Source organism: Pan paniscus, chromosome 5 (genome assembly GCF_029289425.2).
Source record: "Pan paniscus chromosome 5, NHGRI_mPanPan1-v2.0_pri, whole genome shotgun sequence".
Classification (NCBI taxonomy): domain Eukaryota; kingdom Metazoa; phylum Chordata; class Mammalia; order Primates; family Hominidae; genus Pan; species Pan paniscus.
This window is the reverse complement of record NC_073254.2, coordinates 61,488,553-61,508,890: the sequence shown is the minus strand read 5'-3', so window position 1 is coordinate 61,508,890 and position 20,338 is coordinate 61,488,553. Positions and strand designations below refer to the sequence as shown.

Sequence of the window (20,338 nt, the reverse complement as noted above, 5' to 3'; positions counted from 1 at the left end):
CTGGGAGCCAGACCCATAAGCAAGAGAAGGGGTTCTGTGGGAAGAAGTAACAACTTCCAAGGAGTTGCTTGGAAAATGAATCTCAAACTAAGACTGACTCTTAAAACCCATGACAATTCAATGCTTGGGTCCAGGCTTTAAAAATTGTTTTGCTTTATGTAGTAGGAAACAAGAAACATAAAAACTATAGTAAACAAGAAACCTAAAAATTTGAGCATCTCTTATGTGAGTTTTGAACTTCTGGTGTTAGCAAAACAAACATAATGCAGGAAAGCAGTACAAAGTAGTGTCTGCATCTTTGAGCCTCAGCCTGAATAGCAGTGTAGTCATTTTTAACATCTCAGAGAGGAGGAAATGCACATCACATGTGCAACTGAAATTGCAGGATGCTTTCTCATTCATCCTGAAGCCTCAGTGCATTTACAGATGCTCTGGGGTGATCACCCTGGGACTTACATGATTCTGCTGACCCAAGATTTTGCCCAAAGCTTCTACTGTACAGAGGAACTGAGCTAAATTTGATTGATGAGTTTTAATGTGGTTCGTGACTGAGCCAATTCTCTGGGCATTTTTCCTATTCTTAATGCTAATGACTATCCACTGCTGGTCCTCTTATCTGTTTACTCAAAAACACAAACTGACTCTCATCCTTGTGTTTCAGGATGTCATCAGTATAGCTGACAATATCCTTAATTCGGCCTCAGTAACCAACTGGACAGTCTTACTGCGGGAAGAAAAGTATGCCAGCTCACGGTTACTAGAGACATTAGAAAACATCAGCACTCTGGTGCCTCCGACAGCTCTTCCTCTGAATTTTTCTCGGAAATTCATTGACTGGAAAGGGATTCCAGTGAACAAAAGCCAACTCAAAAGGGGTTACAGCTATCAGATTAAAACGTGTCCCCAAAATACATCTATTCCCATCAGAGGCCGTGTGTTAATTGGGTCAGACCAATTCCAGAGATCCCTTCCAGAAACTATTATCAGCATGGCCTCGTTGACTCTGGGGAACATTCTACCCATTTCCAAAAATGGAAATGCTCAGGTCAATGGACCTGTGATATCCACGGTTATTCAAAACTATTCCGTAAATGAAGTTTTCCTATTTTTTTCCAAGATAGAGTCAAACCTGAGCCAGCCTCATTGTGTGTTTTGGGATTTCAGTCATTTGCAGTGGAACGATGCAGGCTGCCACCTAGTGAATGAAACTCAAGACATCGTGACGTGCCGATGTACTCACTTGACCTCCTTCTCCATGTTGATGTCACCTTTTGTCCCCTCTACGATCTTCCCCGTTGTAAAATGGATCACCTATGTGGGACTGGGTATCTCCATTGGAAGTCTCATTTTATGCCTGATCATCGAGGCTTTGTTTTGGAAGCAGATTAAAACAAGCCAAACCTCTCACACACGTCGTATTTGCATGGTGAACATAGCCCTGTCCCTCTTGATTGCTGATGTCTGGTTTATTGTTGGTGCCACAGTGGACACCACGGTGAACCCTTCTGGAGTCTGCACAGCTGCTGTGTTCTTTACACACTTCTTCTACCTCTCTTTGTTCTTCTGGATGCTCATGCTTGGCATCCTGCTGGCTTACCGGATCATCCTCGTGTTCCATCACATGGCCCAGCATTTGATGATGGCTGTTGGATTTTGCCTGGGTTATGGGTGCCCTCTCATTATATCTGTCATAACCATTGCTGTCACGCAACCTAGCAATACCTACAAAAGGAAAGATGTGTGTTGGCTTAACTGGTCCAATGGAAGCAAACCACTCCTGGCTTTTGTTGTCCCTGCACTGGCTATTGTGGCTGTGAACTTCGTTGTGGTGCTGCTAGTTCTCACAAAGCTCTGGAGGCCGACTGTTGGGGAAAGACTGAGTCGGGATGACAAGGCCACCATCGTCCGCGTGGGGAAGAGCCTCCTCATTCTGACCCCTCTGCTAGGGCTCACCTGGGGCTTTGGAATAGGAACAATAGTGGACAGCCAGAATCCGGCTTGGCATGTTATTTTTGCTTTACTCAATGCATTCCAGGTGAGAACAATAACAATAACCTATTGTATTGTCAAGTGATTGGAATAAGTAGAGAACTCAGGCAGGTAAAACCACTCTGGAGATTATCTCATCTCCCTGCCTCCAGCAAGACCATCAGAAAAACTGCATGGAAACAATAAATAGAAAAAAATATTTTCTTACTTAGTTACTATCATACTGAAGCAGAATATTGGATTTCTTCAGTAACCCATTACACGGCTTTAAATCTATTAGAGTTCTTCTGGCAAACAATCTTGCTTGCTGCTGACTCAGTTCTCCTTCTCTTATGCAGAACTCTGGGAAAAAGTTAAACAGAGAAAGGGAAATACATCATAAGTACTTGTTGACTCTGAATGGTGCAAAGGAATTTCCTAGGGTGCAATAGAGAAGGGGCTAGCAAAACGCAACCGGTAGCCTGTTTTTGTAAATAAAGTTTTATTGGAATACAGCCATGCTTATTTATGTACATATGGTCTATGGCTGCTTTCACTGCAATGGCAGAGTTGAGTAGTTGCAAAAGAGACCGTATAGCCCGCAAAGCCTAAAGTGCTTACCACCTGGCTCATCACAGAAAAAGTTTGCTAATCTCTGCTACAAAGAATGGGTTTTTACTTGGCACAGTCAGAAAGTGTTCAGAGAGGAGGTGGACAAAGCAATCATTAGGTTTTGATGAATCTGGACGAGAGCCTTCAGTCCCAGTTCAGTGAAGGTTTTGCTGGACCACCTCAGACAATGACTCAGGGAAGTGGTGGTTAAACATTTGAACTCTAGACTTAAATAGGTCTGGGCTCAAATACATCACTTTACAAACTGTGTGACCTCTAGCACATTGCTTAATCTCTCTGTCTCTCAATTCTCTTATCTTTTAAATAGAGATAATAATACTTACATCATCAAATAAATGTGAGGGTTAAATGAGATAATTTAGCACTTATCTCATTGTCTGGCACATAACAAATGCTCAATAGGTGTTTCCTAAAAGTTGGTTCTCCATCTATTCAGCAACCAGTGAACAGTCAGGTGCTAGTATGGATGGCAATCATAGAGCATGCCCCTAGCAGTGACAAGTTTAGGGCACTCCTGTTGGGGAGCAGGAGTACAGTCTCATGGTGATACACTGTCTGAACAAGCACCAACTGAAGGAGCTATGCCTGAGAGAAGGAATTCAAGATCCACCAAAACATTTACCAAGGGTTCCCCAAGACCTGCACTGGAAGGAAAGGGTGCTGATATAGGTCAAATCCCTCCACTTGGCCATAGGATTGGATCTCTGCGCCTGCTGCCATCATAGATGCTTAGACATCAAATGCCTGGTCTAAAGAAAGACTAAGATACAGACAAAAAAGGATGCTATTTGTTTGGGTTGGGATGGTACGATGGGGAGAATGAAGCTCCACATGCAAAACTTCATTCGCTTGGTCATTTGCTTATTTAGACATCAACAAAACATTTTTTTGAGTACTTTGCGTAGTGCCATGCACTTGTGGAGGCCACATGGTGTTCTTGCTTTCAAGGAGACTACAGTCTCTTAAGGAGACAGACAAGTAAACAGTTTCAATGTGGGGTGATTGAATAGTGTTACATATAAATGCTTTCTTTTTTGGAAAAGAAAAATACAATACATGTGATTTATTCCTTTTTCTTTAAAGGGATTTTTTATCTTATGCTTTGGAATACTCTTGGACAGTAAGGTATGTGTATTTATTTCTCTCATTAACCCCTAGCCTAGACATCTTAGGCTCCCTCCCCTTTGTTCTGAGGCCTTTATTCATATAATAAGAGGTGGGACTATTGGTACTTTTGTAATAAAATTCTGTGCTTTTAGAGAAGTCAGGCTCAGTCAGAAAACAAAGGAACTAAACAGTCACTGCTGATAAAGCTTGCAGAACTAATCAAACATGTAATGTAAACGTTGTCGGAAAAAAGGGGAATTATTTTTACCTTTAACTTTTCTAATTTAAATTATGGTATGGCAGTAATTCCATAGCAAAATTGCTTTGCTAACAGGTGAATTCTCTTTTGTTCTTTCAATTATTCTACCCATTTATTTAGAATATGCTGAAATATATATCTACTTCTATACTTGTAGAGTTTTAAACAGTAAGTGTTAATAGCCTCTCACAGACTATTATTCTAAGTGAAGTAATTCAGGAATGGAAAACCAAGCATTGTATATTTTCACTCATAAGTGGGTGATAAGCTTTGAGGATGCAAAGACATAAAAATGACACAATGGACTTTGGGGACTCAGGGGAAAAGGGTGGGAAGGGGGTGAGGGATAAAAGACTACAAATTAGGTGCAGTATATACTGCTCAGGTGATGGGTGCATCAGAATCTCACAAATCACCACTAAAGAACTTACTCATGTAACCAAACACCACTTGTTCCCCAATAACCTATGGAAATAAAAATATTTTAAAAAGTAAAGTATACTGTTGAAGAAAAATAAATAAATAAATAGCCTCTCACATTAAATAAAATTCCCAGTGAAGAACAGTAAGTTTAAATGAAAGATAATAGAAAAAAAATTTTAAATATACTTGTTTCATAAACCCAAGCATTAAACAATTCTGTTGGGAGAGGTGAAGGCCATAAGCTAATAGATGTATAGTCTTTGTTTTAATAAGAAAATAAAAAATTTTTATAATTAGCAAAATTGTTGCTAATTATAGGACCAATTTTGCACATGAACAAACTGCTTTCTACAAAGAAGCAATTTGCTGTTCTTAATTGTACTAAAAGTAATTGCCTTGTCTTACCATTCATGTGGTTAGGAAACTCTTCACTTCAAAGATACACTTCAGTTTAGCAATTATTGCCAACTACTAATGTCTAAAATCGGAATGAGTATGGCATTTGGTACTGTTGTTCTTTGTTGAACTCTAGTTTTGTTTATAGGTAAAGAGATGAAGAAAATAATCTTTCTACCAGATATCCATTCATGGTCTACTAACTGCTTCTAGGAAATAATACTATTAAATAACCATTTCAACCTGCAGTTGTTCTTGATTTGTCTGCGTATGATTGTATGTGTATCTCCTCAATATTTCTTTTTTGCCCTTATAGCTGCGACAACTTCTGTTCAACAAGTTGTCTGCCTTAAGTTCTTGGAAGCAAACAGAAAAGGTAATTATCTCCTACTACCATGAATCCAATACATGAAGTTCCAGTTTTGCATTCTTCTCTTTATACAGTCTTGCTGCAAGCCAACTTCTGTGTAAACCCCTTGAATTTCTTTCACCATTATATTCCTGGTATCTGACATGGAGCCTGGCACATGAGCGGTAGTAAAGAGTTGTTGAGTGAATGAGTGATTAAATGAGTGACTGTGAAGTCATGGAAACTTAAAAGGATGCTCAAGTATGGAAGTCTGTGGGTGCTTGTGAGTGAATACTTTTGAACAATGGCATTTACTTTAGTCTGACTTGCTTATCAATATTTAGAACTAGCAAGGCCCTTTTCTTCATCTGACTTTCTGAACCTTCTGTAAACCATTTTTCCTTCTCTAGACAGATAAAATGAGAGATCTTGGTTAAATTCTTGTCTTTAAATTTGGTTAACTTCTAATACATAAAAGTATTATGTATTAATAATTTTCTTTTTTTAGGCTGCTATCACTGATTCTGTTACTTGCAATCTTAGCTCTTAAGTCTACAAACTCACAAGTTTTTAAGGAAATGGAGGATTTCTGTTTCATTCTTTGCCATAAAAGTATAATCCATATGAGGATAGTATATTTAGAAACAAAAGTGCTTGAACACATATTTTGTGTTTTCAATATTATTTAGACTTTTGTTTTTCAGCGAGGCACTGAGGGCCTTTCAGAAGGAGTTCTAAAGCAGAGAATTTCTGTATTTTATAAAAGTCAACTGACTTAACTGCATCCAAACCTATATGGGTATTTAGAGATTTTTACAAGTGACAATATAACTTTTTGAATTAAAAATCAATAAGGAAATTTTCCTCTGGCATTAAAAAATCTTCCCTGGTCTGCATTTTTCAGTAGACAGCACTGCTGTGAATTACTGAGCACTGGCCCGTGAGCAGGTGGACCAGTCTTGCCCTTGTATTTCTGACTCCGTAACCAATTGACTGTGTGATCTTAGGAAAGTCACTTCGTCTCTAAGTTTTAATTTTCTCAACTGTAGAAAATAAATGTTGGACTAGTTATTCAAAGCAGAAGTTCTCACATTCTGGGATTTAGATTTTATGTCTGGAAGAACTAAAAATCACTCGAACCAGAAGTTGTGAAACTAATGAGTCATTATCTACACTTAAGAAAAGGAGAAAATTACAGCACATGTGACTACATAAAAGATAAAACCTTTAGTGAATATAATGAGACGGGACACTCCCCACCCTGCAAAGCAGAAAGTCAAAATTTTTCTCCTTTGAAAACCAAAGAAGGAAAAATACTCCCAAGTAAAATAAAACAAAAGCAAAAGCAAGAATGCCTAACGGTTTCTCTCTGTTTCTAACATCAAGCACTGACACTTCTGAGAAGGCAGTGTCTGTATTTGTACCTTCTCCCCAATTTCATTTCCAAATTAGGTGACAAAAATGAGATTTTGTTGCTGGTTAGGTGGCTCATTTGTTTTAAAATAAATATACATTATTTTCAAGAAGAAAATATGTGCATTTATAATTTTCTTAGAGAGTTTGAATGAAAAAGCAGGACCCCAAGGACCCCAAATGACAGATGATGAGAAGGTGAGAAAGAGATCACACTTGATGAATATTCCTGCCAAGAAACTCGCTGGTGAGCAAAATCAGCGAGAGTGGTAACCAGACGTAGACCCAGCACAGCAGTGACAGGCTAGAGTTGAAGTTGCCAGGATGTGACAAGTTCGTATGTTGGGAGGGGTGAGCCAGTGAAGAGACTCTGAAAACAAATAAGAGAGAGACTGAGGATAATGGGCAGAAGAGGACTCCTGGGAAGACAGAGGGATTGGCCGGACTGAAGATGGAGGGATTTGCTCCTTAGCTTGACACAGGAAGTACCACATTGATGCAGGAGGAGCAACATGTATAAATTGGGATTCTAAGTGAAAAAGTATCTGAGACAGGTCTCAATCAATTTAGAAGTTTGTTTGCCAGGGTTAAGGATCATGAGCCATGACACAGCCCCAGGAGGTTCTGAGAATGTGTACCAAAGATGGTTGAATTACAGCTTGATTTTATACATTTTAGGGAGACATAAACATTAGTCAGTACATGCGAGGTATATCTTGGTTCAGTCTGGAAAGATGGGACAACTCGAAGTAGGGGCAGGAGGGCTTCCACGTCATAGATGGATTCAAAGATTTTCTCATTGGCAATTGGTTGAAAGAGTTAAGTTATTATCTGAAGACCTGGAATCAATAGAAAGGAGTTTCTGGGTTAAGCTAAGGGGTTGTGTAAACCAAGGTTCTTTTATGTGCCTGAAGCCCTTTGATGCAAGAGATGCAAATGTTTTCTATTCAGACCTTTTAAAGGATATAGACTCTCAGCTAATCTCTTCAGGATCAGAAAAAGATCTGGAAAGGGAAGGGAATTTTCTACAGAATATAAATTTCTTCCACAAGAGACAGCTTTGCAGGGCCATTTCAAAATATGTCAAAGAAATATATTTTGTGGTAAAATACTTTGATTTCTTTCAGGACCTATCTGTTGCATGATGCTATGCTAGAGTTTGGTTGGAATTTGGTATCTTATTGCTACAAAAGATTTGTCCTATCAGTCTTAAGATCTCAGTTTTGTGTCTGAGCTCCAAAGGGAGAAGACTACAACGAAGCATGTCTGACCCCCACTTCCCATCATAACCTCAACTAGTTTTTCAGGTTTCTTTGAAATCTCCTTGGCTGAGAGGGGGGATCCATTCAGTTGGTTGGGGGGCTTAGAATTTTATTTTTGTTTACAGTGTCATGATATTGAGAGTTCGAACCTTGATACTTTTTTTGTTTGTTTTTCTTAAGTAATGGACAAGGCTATCCTCTGAGAGATAGCTAAAGGAGGAGTAAAGTAGGGATCCTGAACAGAGCAGTGAGACTATGATAGTTGACTGAAGGCAATGAAAGAAGAGCCAGCAATAGTCTCAGCAAGGACCATCCTTCAAGCCACAGCACATTGTATGGACCCCAAATCTTCTCCATGCTCAGGCCCCTGTCTTGACCCTCCATTGTCCCTAGGCATGTTCTCTGTAACTCTTCTCCAAGACACAGACTCTGGTGGCCTCAATGGACCCCCCTCCACAAAGAATAGATTTACAGACCTACATCTGAGTTCCAGTAACTCATGGCCTGTTATTTGGCCGAGTGTTTCGACCCATATAACTTCACACACCTGAAGAGGCTACTTCTTCCCAGACCACAAGGAAGTATGTTGAGTATGTTACAACCTAAAATTCCTGTCTCCAAATGGTACAGGATGCAATTTTAAGTGCCATGATCCCTGACCTTATGATTTTTTTTAAAGGGTTGTAGCATTAAATGTTTGCTGAGCCCTGAATTCTGGAAAATTAATTATTTTGCTTTGAAAGTTTCAAATATTTTTAATTCTTATTTTTGTAGCTTTTTTTTTTCAGAACTCAGTGTGCCTTAATACCAGTGAAAATTGAAAAACTATCACTGGTCTATCTACTGAATATAATAAGAACATGTTTTTCCCACCTTGGTTTGGTTTCCTTGTGGCATAGACTGTAGCAAGGAATGGAAGTTTTCCTTCCAATATTCCCAGTGCCAGAACAGCATCTGGCACACAAAGGCATTCAATATGAGATGGTAAATTAATGGACAAATGAATGATGAACTAATGAGTAGAAAAATATATAATGTATGTAAACACATTTATCTTTCCCGATAAGTACATGCTTTTTGTTTCAAATATTTTATGTAATTTTATAATTCAGCTGTTAAATTATTGAACTCTATATAGCCTCTGTAGCAATGACCAAAGCGTCATTCAAAAGTAGGTTTGAGAGCTAAGATGGGCAAGAGTAAAGCAAAGCTTTGTTGAGAATCATTTTTAGTCAGAGCACTGTTTTTCCTCCATTTTCCTCCATGGGTTTCTCTTCCAGTAACAAATGTGATCCAAAGAAATGTAAGCATAGACATGAAAAGGGATAATGCCGCCTTTAAAACTGTTTTCTAGTTTGTTGTTAGAAGTTATAAAAATACACAGGAACACAGCATTCACTTGAAAATAAATTTTTAGGCATTTTAAATAGATTAAAGCAGAAGAAAGAGTGAGAAAGTAACCATTCTAAATTCTTAAAAAGAGAATTGCACCTATGAAAATGAAATAAAGAATCATGAATAACATCATGAAGTCAGGAAATGCAGACCAACAGTAAAAGAATGCTATTAATGTCCAAATGACTTATTTTTATTTTGTGCAGCAAAACTCATCAGATTTATCTGCCAAACCCAAATTCTCAAAGCCTTTCAACCCACTGCAAAACAAAGGTGAGTTACGATAAAACCAAAGGTTACAAAAGGTGTGAAAAGAGTATATGAGTATATCATATGAATAAAATTCAATGGCAACATGTAAGAAACTCATGTGAGAAGTGTGGGATTATCAGCCAGCCATGTTTTCAGAGTTCATCCAGACCGTGCTCAGGGCTGACAGAACAATGTAGGTGACTTGATGCTCATGGAGAACCAGAGAGTGTCTTTATGTAATGTCATCACAAATTATCTCTATTTCCCCAGTTTGACATTATATAAATCTGTGGCATTGATCATTGAGGCCTTGAAGGGAAGGAGTGTGGTTAGACTAACACAATTTATGTCCTTATTGGAGAATCACCCCTTTGTGCCAGCTGCCAAGCAGTGGGCACGCGGCCAGGTGCTTGTGCCCTGATGTTGCACATGTCCTCCTCCCTAAAATGCCCCTGGGCAGGAAGGGGCCACACCTGCTAAGAGTGAAAGAGCACTGTCTCCTCCACCTGTGACATGCACTGGCCCTATGTTCATTGATTGGCGGTTACTAAAGTCTGTGCTATTGAGCAACTGCAAGACCAGTGTTTAAACATTGCAAGTAGTCACAGCATTCTTGGAGGAGAGAGAAGGTTGGAACATGGAAGTGGAGGAGGAGACATTGCCTTACAAGCTAAGTTGAAACCATGCTTAAGAGTTCAAGTCCCATTTCACATTCAGTTATGTTAATGTCATCATTAATGTAGGAAACTCATTTTATATTCCCATTGAAATTATTCAAATTCCACATAAAGTTCAAGTGTCTGGAGAATGTGCTTGTACCAGACCCTTGGGTTCTGTTGTTATTGCCACCAGTCAGCTTGAGCGCTTTTTTACAAGTCTCTACCTTTTGGGGGCATTTGTTCCTCATCTATAAAATAAAAAGCTAAGAGATTACTAAGATTCTTCCAGCAATAACATATTGTGATCTCAATCTACTTTATGTCATTTCCCAGCAATATTTGAAAAACATGATATTTCTCAAATAAGTGATACTTGACAAATGCAAGCCTCTGGGGTGTTGGTGAAATGCTATTTCTCTCCACCAACCACAATCTTTTTGTCTTTACCTAGAATCTTTTAAAAACTGTTCCTAGTTGTGAAATAATCTACAGGCTAATTTTCATTTTGGTCTCATGCTTGATTTCAACAGAGTAACAATAATTATTTCCTGTTTTTCCCCTTCAGGCCATTATGCATTTTCTCATACTGGAGATTCCTCCGACAACATCATGCTAACTCAGTTTGTCTCAAATGAATAAGGCAAGGAATCATAAAATCAAGAAAAAATTTCCAGAACAACTTGACATTTAGAGACAAATGTCAATGAAGAAATTATGCTCAGTATTCGATCGGGTTTTCTGATTTAGGGGTCTGGGAATAAAACAAGAATGTCTCAGTGGCTTCATTACTGCTCCCTTTTGTCTTCAATTAAATGAAAAGAAGATTTATTTCCATGTGATTTGATTCAAAGAAAGTGCTCCATAAATGCAGAAGAGTAGGTTTTGTTGGAAATCGTGTCAGTTGTACCCTGACCATAAAATATGGTTTCTATTTTCATAAAACAGCATTATTCACATGTCATTTCCAATAATCTGGATTGAAGGAAGAAAATTTTATGAAATAGCTTTAGATAAATTAATAGGCCACGTTCATTTTCTTGTCAAAAAGTTACTGGTGGGGGGATGGTGGGAAAAAGTTATTAGTGCAAATTTCCTAGAGAAAAAACCATTTCTCTTTCAAATTTTCCAGTTGAATTTTATGTTCGCTTTTGCTTCTTAGGTTCTATCACTTAACATTGAAAGTTAATCAGAAATAAAATGTAAACTTCTATTTCAGATAGCTTTGTAACCATTTATCAGAAAGTATAATAATGTGATATGATATATAATGTGGTATTTTTCAGTTTACAAGGCACTTTCATCTGGTCCTAAACCCTGCAAACAAAAGTGTCAAGGCAGACCTAGTGCAGAGATGAGGGCATGGGGGCTCAGAGAGGTAAAGTGACTTGCCAAAGATTGTGAAGCCAGTTAAGGGGAATTGGGGGTTTTTAGGACTTTTGTCTCCCAGACCATTTCTACAACCAATAAAAGCCTTGAAAATTACCTACAGCTCTAGTAAATCTTTCTGAGGTCAGTTACACAGTTCACCATTCCCAGAATTCTATGTAAGAGAGAAATTAAGGGAGAATTTGGTTGTCAGCTTCCAGGGAGGTACCTTAAAACATCCTTATTTTCTTTCATAATACACCATAGGCACTTTGTGGAAGTTATTTTCTTGTACAGCCAGTGCCACTTTTGGATGACATACAAAGCAGCAGGAGTTGATGCTATGTGAAGCAACACTTCTCTTCCATACTTCCATCACATTTGGCTCACCTACCTGAGTTTCAGCCGTGACCATAGTGCCCAGAGGAACCCGAGCCTTTGATTCATCCTTGCTGTTTTGAGAGGCCTAGGGAGTGTCTCTTAGCCTCCTGACATGGAAAGCCTTCATGCTATGCAAATAAAGACAGCTGGGGGAACTTCTAGTTAGTGGTGGTAGATTAAATAAGCATACATAAGAGAAATTCAAAGTTAGACTTCCACAAGGCACCAAGGTGCAGCACACATGAAATATGAAAGTGAGAGGTTCAAAGGAAATGACTGAGGATCAGTTAGATGGTTCTATACCCCACAAATATGTATGAGAGTCAACAGAATTTTATAAGAAAGACTTCTTTGCAGAAAACTGCTCTATGAGCCTTCTTACTCTACCTACCCACAAAAGTGAGAGAAGGAGGAATGTCTGCTCCTTGACCTCAAATTTAGTGAGAGAAGATTTCTCAGATAGCTCAGATAGCTCAGATTTCTCAGAACCACAACAATTAGGATGCATGGCTGATGGAAGTCTGATTCTTGCCTAGAATTGTGGCCACAGCTCCGGTAGTAGAGCCCTGAATGAGTTCTGTGTTGAGAATAGCCTGTATGTCTAGTGTTTGTCAGGGCAATGGATGTGTGTGTTTCCCATGAACCATAGTGAGACATGCAAGAGTGAAGGTCAGCATGGGGCTCTTTTAGGTCCTCTCTGATAGGGTTGTCCAAAGAGGTGGAGGGAACCCAGCATCAAGAAGTGGGAGGTGAAGCCAGATTGTGGGATGAGGAAGGAGTCACAAATGACCACCTGGAATACAAAAAAATCTACACAAGCTAAAGATGAGAAGTCAGGGCTATGAGAATTTCTATGGGAGTTCTTGAATGCTCCCTCTCTTATTACACACAATTACTATCCAGAGAACCCTGACACCATGTGAAGGCAGCCCTATCTCATAAGACAAATTTCTTTTTTTGGGGACCTTGGGGAAAGGGAGGCCAGAAACCTCAGTGTCCAAGGTGGGGTGGAAGGAGAGGGAGAAATCTTAGCAAAAATGTCAACCAGCAAGGGAAGATGTGCTAGCGCAAGTAGGCAACTCAACACAAGACTCAGTTGGAGAGGGAAGACAAATTTAGTACTAAATTATTGTAGTTTCTTCTTATTGTAGGCGACTGGGAGTCATAATTACCAAACTATTTAAAATGACCAAAATATTGCTCTTACCTGAGTATGTTGGCATATAACTGGAATGTATCTGATGGAAGAAAAAGCTTCTCCCACTGAATAAATTTTATGAGGATGATGAGAGACAAAAAAAGTTTGATCAGATATCATGTATGTGCATGCTTGTCTAATTCACTGATTATGCATACATTCACCTCAAAATGCTACTAAAACAACAATAAAATAATTAAAAAGTGAATAGCATTGTAATAATTTTCTATTGCTGTGTTTTCTATTATAATAGCTTATTCCATTTCTATTATGATAGTTTTTTATTGCTGCATATAAAATTGCTGCAAACTCAGCAGCTTAAAGCAACACATATTTATTATCTCAAAGTGGTCATGGGTGGATTCCATGCACAGCTAAGCTTGTACTTTGCTCAGGGTTACACAAGGCTGTCATCAAGGTACTGGATGGACTGTCATGTCATCTGGAGGTGCAGGTGGGGAAGAATTCACTTCTGACTCATTCAGGTTGTTGGCAGAATTTGTCCCCTTGTGGTTGTGGGAATGAGAATGGTGGCTTTTTGCTGACTATTGGCTAGAGTTCATCCTCAGACCCTAGAGGCCACCCCTGTTTTTTTCACCACATGGGCTTTTCCAACTTGGCCACTTACAACATTAAGCCTGCAAGGACAGTCTCTAACTCCAGTCTGCTTTTAAGAGACAGTCTTGTTTAATGTAAGATAATTAGGAGAGTGACAACCCATAACTTTTGCCATATTTCACAGGTTAGAACCAAGTCACAGGCCCTGGCCACAATCGAGAGGAGGGCATTTCAAAAGGTGTGAATGCCAGGAGGGAGGGATCACTGGAGGTCACAGACATGAAATTCCAAAGATTGGGAACAAGAGAGGAGATAACAGCAACACACCTTTGGAAAGCAGGTGGGGTGGTGTGAACTGACTTAGAAGACCTGAGAAAGTTAAATATTAAGCCAGTGGTGGGGAAAAACAAGAAGCAACCTACTTTACACTGCAGAATCCCCCAAGAGACTTAAGATTTTGCAGCACCAGGTACCTTAAGAATTTGGATGAATATGGGACTGAATAGTAGATTTGGTTGGTTCGAGTTCAATTTAGGAAGCATCTGGTCCCTCAGGTACCTCTCTAATCCCAAGTAGCCAAGCAAATGTCCTTTCCTTCATCCTACTAATAGATTATATGGAGATGTGGAAAAAGATGGGATATTGGGACTGAGAGACACCAGAATCAGTTGGGAGAGGTTTTCCCATCCTGAAAACAAAAGGTTTAGTGAAAGTTAACACATAACAATGGCAGCAAGTCTTACATTTTTAAGGCAAGAGTCTTGTATGAGTCCATTCTCATGCTGCTGATAAACACATACCTAAGACTGGGTAATTTATTTTAAAAAAAGGTTTAATGGGCCCACAGTTCCACATGGCTGGGGAAGCCTCACAATCATGGTGGAAGACAAAGGAGGAGTAAAGGGACTTCTTACATGTCAGCGGGCAAGAGAGGGAGTGAAAACGATATGAAAGGGGTTTCCCCTTGTAAAACCACCAAATCTTTTGAGACTTATTTACCACCATGAGAACAGAATGGGGAAAACTGGCTCCATCATTCAATTATCTCCCACTGGGTCCCTCCCACAGCACGTGGGAATTATGGGAGCTACAATTTAAGATGAGATTTGGGTGGGGACACAGCCGACCCAAGTCAAGTCTGAACAGGCATCTCTGGAGAATCTGATTATAACAGGAGGAAACATTGAAGATACTGACTTTGAATATTTACTAAGGAATTATTTTTCCAGATAATCACCCTACAGGAAGGCCAAGAGTCCTCATACACAGACAATCCAACCATCAAATCAGCTTTATAGTGTCTCAGTCTGAAATATAAGCAAACAGCCTAGGATCATTAAGTACTTTACAAAAGCTTCCAGTATTAAATGCAGAGGCCAAAAAGAAAAAATAAAAGGCAGGGAGAGGCAATGCAGTCTCACCTTTAGTCCTGTGATATAAGCTCACCTAGAGCAATGAAGAAACAAACATAGAGATACACATTAGGAGAGAAAATCATACTAGAAGGCAGGAGACCTAAGAGACAATCAGTTTTATCCTCAAGTAGGATATTGCCTCTATAAAGTGAGTGCTATAACAAGGAATACACAGACAACAAAAAGATATCTCTGAAATCTAAAACATCGTTAATAAAATGCTTCAATAGAAGGATTGGAAGATAAAGTTTAGGAAATGATCTAGAAAGTAGAATTAAAGAAAAATAGATGTAAAATAGAAAAGAGAGGATTAGAGGACAAAACCAAGAGTTTCAAAACTTGAGTACAGTTTGCAGAAAAAAGAGGAAAGAAGCAGAAGGAAGGGCATTAAAGAAATAAATGGAGAAAAAAATGTTATCACTAAGAAACATGAGATTCTCTATTGAAATTTCCCATCAAATTCTCAGTAGGATGGATGAAAGTAAAACCATAGTTAGACACATCATTGCAAAATTTCAGATCACAGGAGACAAAAAGAAGATCTAAACACTTTCAGAGAGGCAAAAAAAAAACAGATTTTATACAAAGGGTCAAAAATCAGAATATTATCAGAACTTTCCACAGTAATATTATAGGCTAGAAAACAATGAAGAATACAGTCAAAATGTTGAGGAGAAATGATTGCAACCTAGAAGCAACTAAATGTGAAGAAGAATAAAGATATTTTTATGTATGGAAGTTTTCAATAAATTTCCCTCCAATGCTCCCTTTCCTCAAAATTGTTGAGGAATATGCCATGCCATGCCATATATGGGAGTAAACCTAGAAGGATGAAGACATGACCCCAGCAAAACAAAGGATGCAATAGAAAAGGAAGCAGAGGGAATAGAAGCTTTCTGATGGGGATAAAGGGAATTTCCCAGACAGCAGTTACAGGGCAGATCCAGGTTGGATCTTCGGAAGAGATTGCTCAGAAAAAGAAAAACAATGCATCTGAGTGTTATTTAGAAGAGGTTTACTTACTGGAGAAGGAGAGTTTGGGGATGAATTTTGATTAGAACACATATATTCAAGCAAGTAAAAAGAAAATACAACATCTAACAGAAACAAAAAGCTGTACAGAAAAGAAAAAAACAGAGCATACAACCTAGCTCAGCTATTAATAGAATATAAACAATCTCAATAATGTGAAATGATTTTGATATAACCAAACTAATAACAATGTAACTATATTGAGAAGGTGGAGACTAGAGAGTGTTTTGGTGGGGGAAGTGGATGGCAAAAGAGATCTAAATCAAACTTGTTCAACCCTCTGCCCACAGGTTGCATGCTGCCAAGGATGGCTTTGAATGTAGCCCAACATAAATTCATAAACTTTCTTAAAATATTGTGAGTTTATTTTGTGATTTTTTTTTTAGCTCATCAGCTATCGTTAGTGTTAGTGTATCTTATGTATGGCCTAAGACAATTCTTCTTATTCCAGTGTGGCCCGGGGAAGCCAAAAGATTGGACACCCCTGATAAATCTTCATTCTTTGCTTTTGTAAATCAATAAAAGTGAGAAACCAAGAAGTAGTATTATAATCATGTTATTTAGAAATAAGTGAAAAATACCAAAAGAACCAGCTAAATCAGTTCAAAATACTTGTCTCTGAGAATCAGGGAATCACAGAGTTATTTGACTCTTAAAATCATATTCACATGACTTTCATTAAACATAAATAAATTGTGCACGCACCTGTGTGTGTTGTGTAAATTGAAGGAAACATTCAGGATATCCTAAAATTAGAAGTCGCTTTGATTTATTTGCTTGAACTTGGAGGCTCAGTGCTCTCCACTCTTATGTGGTATTAGTCAGCTGCTTCAGGTCTTTGAGATGCCTATGAGACATCAATTTGGGATGTTAAGTGAGTCACTGGGTATACCAACCCATTGTTCAAGGGAACGTCTGGGCTGGAGATACATTCCTGGGGTCACCAGCATAGGGATGGTGCTTAAAGCCATGGGACCAGAGGAGATCACCTAGCAGGGACTGGTGGAAAAGTGAGGAGATCCTTGGTGTACCCCACCATTTACAGAAAGGGAGAGGAGAGGAGGAGGATCCGGTAAAGAGGTGTGAGAATGAACACCCTTGTGAGGTAGAAGGAAAACCAGGAGAATGTTATGTCCTAGAAGCTCAGAGAAACATTTCAAGAAGGTTTTCAAAGACAGCAACTGGGTTAAATACTGCTGAGAGTCAGGGAAGATGAGGCCCCTGTCTTGACTATTTGAGTTTGAAACATGAAGATCATTGATGTACTGATATAATAGGACCTCAGAGTAAGAAATTTCAGTGTCAGGAAGTTTCACCTAGAACTCATGTTTAGACTTTGCATAGCCCTCTATTGAATAAGCTCTTCCAGATCTGTAAAGAATTATTTTAGAAAGATTAATTTTCTCCATTTCTCTTATGCTTCCAGAACAAATGAAGGGGCTGACAGAGGGTCACTCTGTAGTTCAGTGTTTATCAGACTAATGCAAATGTTGGTAAAAGTCCCATTCTGTTTCTTTCCAAGTGGTTCTTTTTTTTTTTAAAATTATACTTTAAATTCTAGGGTACATGTGCACGACGTGCAGGTTTGTTACATATGTATACATGTGCCATGTTGGTTTGCTTCACCCATCAACCCTTCATCCACATTAGGTATTTCTCCTAATGCTATCCTCCCACAACCCCCCACCCCCCGACAGGCCCCAGTGTGTGATGTTCCCGCCCTGTGTCCAAGTTCTCATTGTTCAATTCCCACCTACGAGTGAGAACATGCAGTGTTTGGTTTTCTGTCCTTGTGATAGTTTGCTGAGAATGATGGTTTCCAGCTTCATCCACGTCCCTGCAAAGGACATGAATTCATCCTTTTTTGTGGCTGCATAGTATTCCATGGTGTATATGTGCCACATTGTCTTAATCCAGTCTATCATTGATAGACATTTGGGTTGGTTCCAAGTCTTTGCTATTGCGAATAGTGCCGCAATAAACATAAGCGTGCTCGTGTCTTTATAGTAGCATGATTTATAAACCTTTGGGTATATACCCAGTAATGGGATCGCTGGGTCAAATGGTATTTCTAGTTCTAGATCCTTGAGGAATCGCCACACTCTCTTCCATAATGGTTGAACTAATTTACACTCCCACCAACAGTGTAAAAGCATTCTTATTTCTCCACATCCTCTCCAGCATCTGTTGTTTCCTGACTTTTTAATAATTGCCATTCTAACTGGCGTGAGATGGTATCTCATTGTGGTTTTGATTTGCATTTCTCTGATGACCAATGATGATGATTTCATGTGTCTGTTGGCTGCATAAATGTCTTCCTTTGAGAAGTGTCTGTTCATATCCTTTGCCCACTTACGGATGAGGTTGTTTGGTTTTTTCTTGTAAATTTGTTTGAGTTATTTGTAGATTCTGGATATTAGCCCTTTGTCTGATGGGTAGATTGCAAACATTTTCTCCCATTCTGCCTGTTCACTCTGATGGTAGTTTCTTTTGCTGTGCAGAAGCTCTTTAGTTTAATTAGATCCCATTTGTGTATTTTGGCTTTTGTTGCCATTGCTTTTGGTGTTTTAGACATGAAGTCCTTGCCCATGTCTATGTCCTGAGTGGTATTGCCTAGGTTTTCTTCTAGGGTTTTTATGGTTTTAGGTCTAACATTTAAGTCTTTAATCCATCTTGAATTAATTTTTGTATAAGGTGTAAGGAAGGGATCCAGTTTCAACTTTCCACATATGGCTAGCCAGTTTTCCCAGCACCATTTATTAAATAGGGAATCCTTTCTCCATTTCTTGTTTTTGTCAGGTTTGTCAAAGATCAGATGGTTGTAGATGTGTGGTGTTATTTCTGAGGCCTGTGTTCTGTTCCATTGGTCTATATATCTGTTTTGGTACCAGTACCATGCTGTTTTGGTTACTGTAGCCTTGTAGTACAGTTTGAAGTCAGGTAGCATGATTCCTCCAGCTTTGTTCTTTTTGTTTAGGATTGTCTCGGCAATGTGGGCTCATTTTGGTTCCACATGAACTTTAAAGAAGTTTTTTCCAATTCTGTGAAGAAAGTCATTGGTAGCTTGATGGGGATGGCATTGAATCTATAAATTACCTTGTGCAGTATGGCCATTTTCACGATATTCATTCTTCCTATCCATTAGCATGGAATGCTCTTCCAGTTGTTTGTGTCCTCTTTTATTTCATTGAGCAGTGGTTTGTAGTTCTCCTTGAAGAGGTCCTTCACGTCCCTTGTAAGTTGGATTCCTAGGTATTTTATTCTCTTTGCAGCAATTGTGAATGGGAGTTCACTCGTGATTTGGCTCTCTGTTTTCTGTTAATGGTGTATAGGAATGCTTGTGATTTTTGCACATTGATTTTGTATCCTGAGATTTTGCTGAAGTTGCTTATCAGCTTAAGGAGATTTTTGGCTGAGACGATGGGGTTTTCTAAATATACAATCATGTCATCTGCAAACAGGGACAATTTGACTTCCTCTTTTCCTAATTGAATACATTTTACTTTTTTCTCTTGCCTGATTGCCCTGGCCAGAATTTCCAATACTACGTTGAATAGGAGGGGTGAGAGAGGGCATCCTTGTCTTGTGCCGGTTTTCAAAGGGAATGCTTCCAGTTTTTGTCCATTCAGTATGATATTGGCTGTGGGTTTGTCATAAATAGCTCTTATTATTTTGAGATACATTCCGTCAATACCTAGCCATCTTGCGACAACCTCAAGTGGTTCTTCTGTGGAAAGACAATCTGCATTTTATAAGAAGGCAGTAAGCCTATACTGTACTTACCCTTATCAAACTTCAGGGGGCAGTCCAGACCAAGAAATAAATCCTGGACAACTTCCTTAAACCTTAAATACACCTGAAATTCACTCTTGAATTTGAGGGTGCAAAAGGCGTTTTAGTCTCACCACTCTAATTAGGGGCAATCTGCATTGTTGCTGCTTTGGTTTGTATAATAAAGGAGATTAGGGATCTGTAACTGTAATAGCTCTGTTTCCTGATGGCAAACAATGCCTCTGTTTCCTGGGTTTATGCCCAAGTGTGCTGGTAAACACTGAAGACTGCTTTAAGCAAAGCGGGAAGTAGCCATGGGTGTCACGGGATTTTTATCTGCTAGAAAAACAGTGTTTTTGTTTATTATTATTATTATTATTTGAGTCGTATCAATGGGTTATACCTTGGATACCTTGGGCAAAACAGAGTTAATTCAAATATGTGGTTTGAAAAATAGATTAGAAATATTCTGTGCTTTTTGGATTCATTTCTTACTTTGGGA

General features: G+C 38.9%; 1 protein-coding gene across 1 annotated transcript in view; it reads left to right on the top strand.

The window, feature by feature from the left end:
- The window catches only part of ADGRF1 (adhesion G protein-coupled receptor F1), a 44,667-nt gene extending 31,399 nt beyond the window's left edge, over positions 1-13,268 (top strand). The window contains exons 11-15 of the mRNA XM_003833193.7: positions 662-2,035; positions 3,685-3,726; positions 5,103-5,162; positions 9,412-9,478; positions 10,682-13,268. Of these exons, the coding sequence (XP_003833241.2) occupies positions 662-2,035; positions 3,685-3,726; positions 5,103-5,162; positions 9,412-9,478; positions 10,682-10,755 (1,617 nt within the window). The 3' untranslated portion in view covers positions 10,756-13,268. The remainder of the gene's footprint in view (positions 1-661; positions 2,036-3,684; positions 3,727-5,102; positions 5,163-9,411; positions 9,479-10,681) is intronic.
- The last annotated feature ends 7,070 nt before the right edge of the window (positions 13,269-20,338 follow it).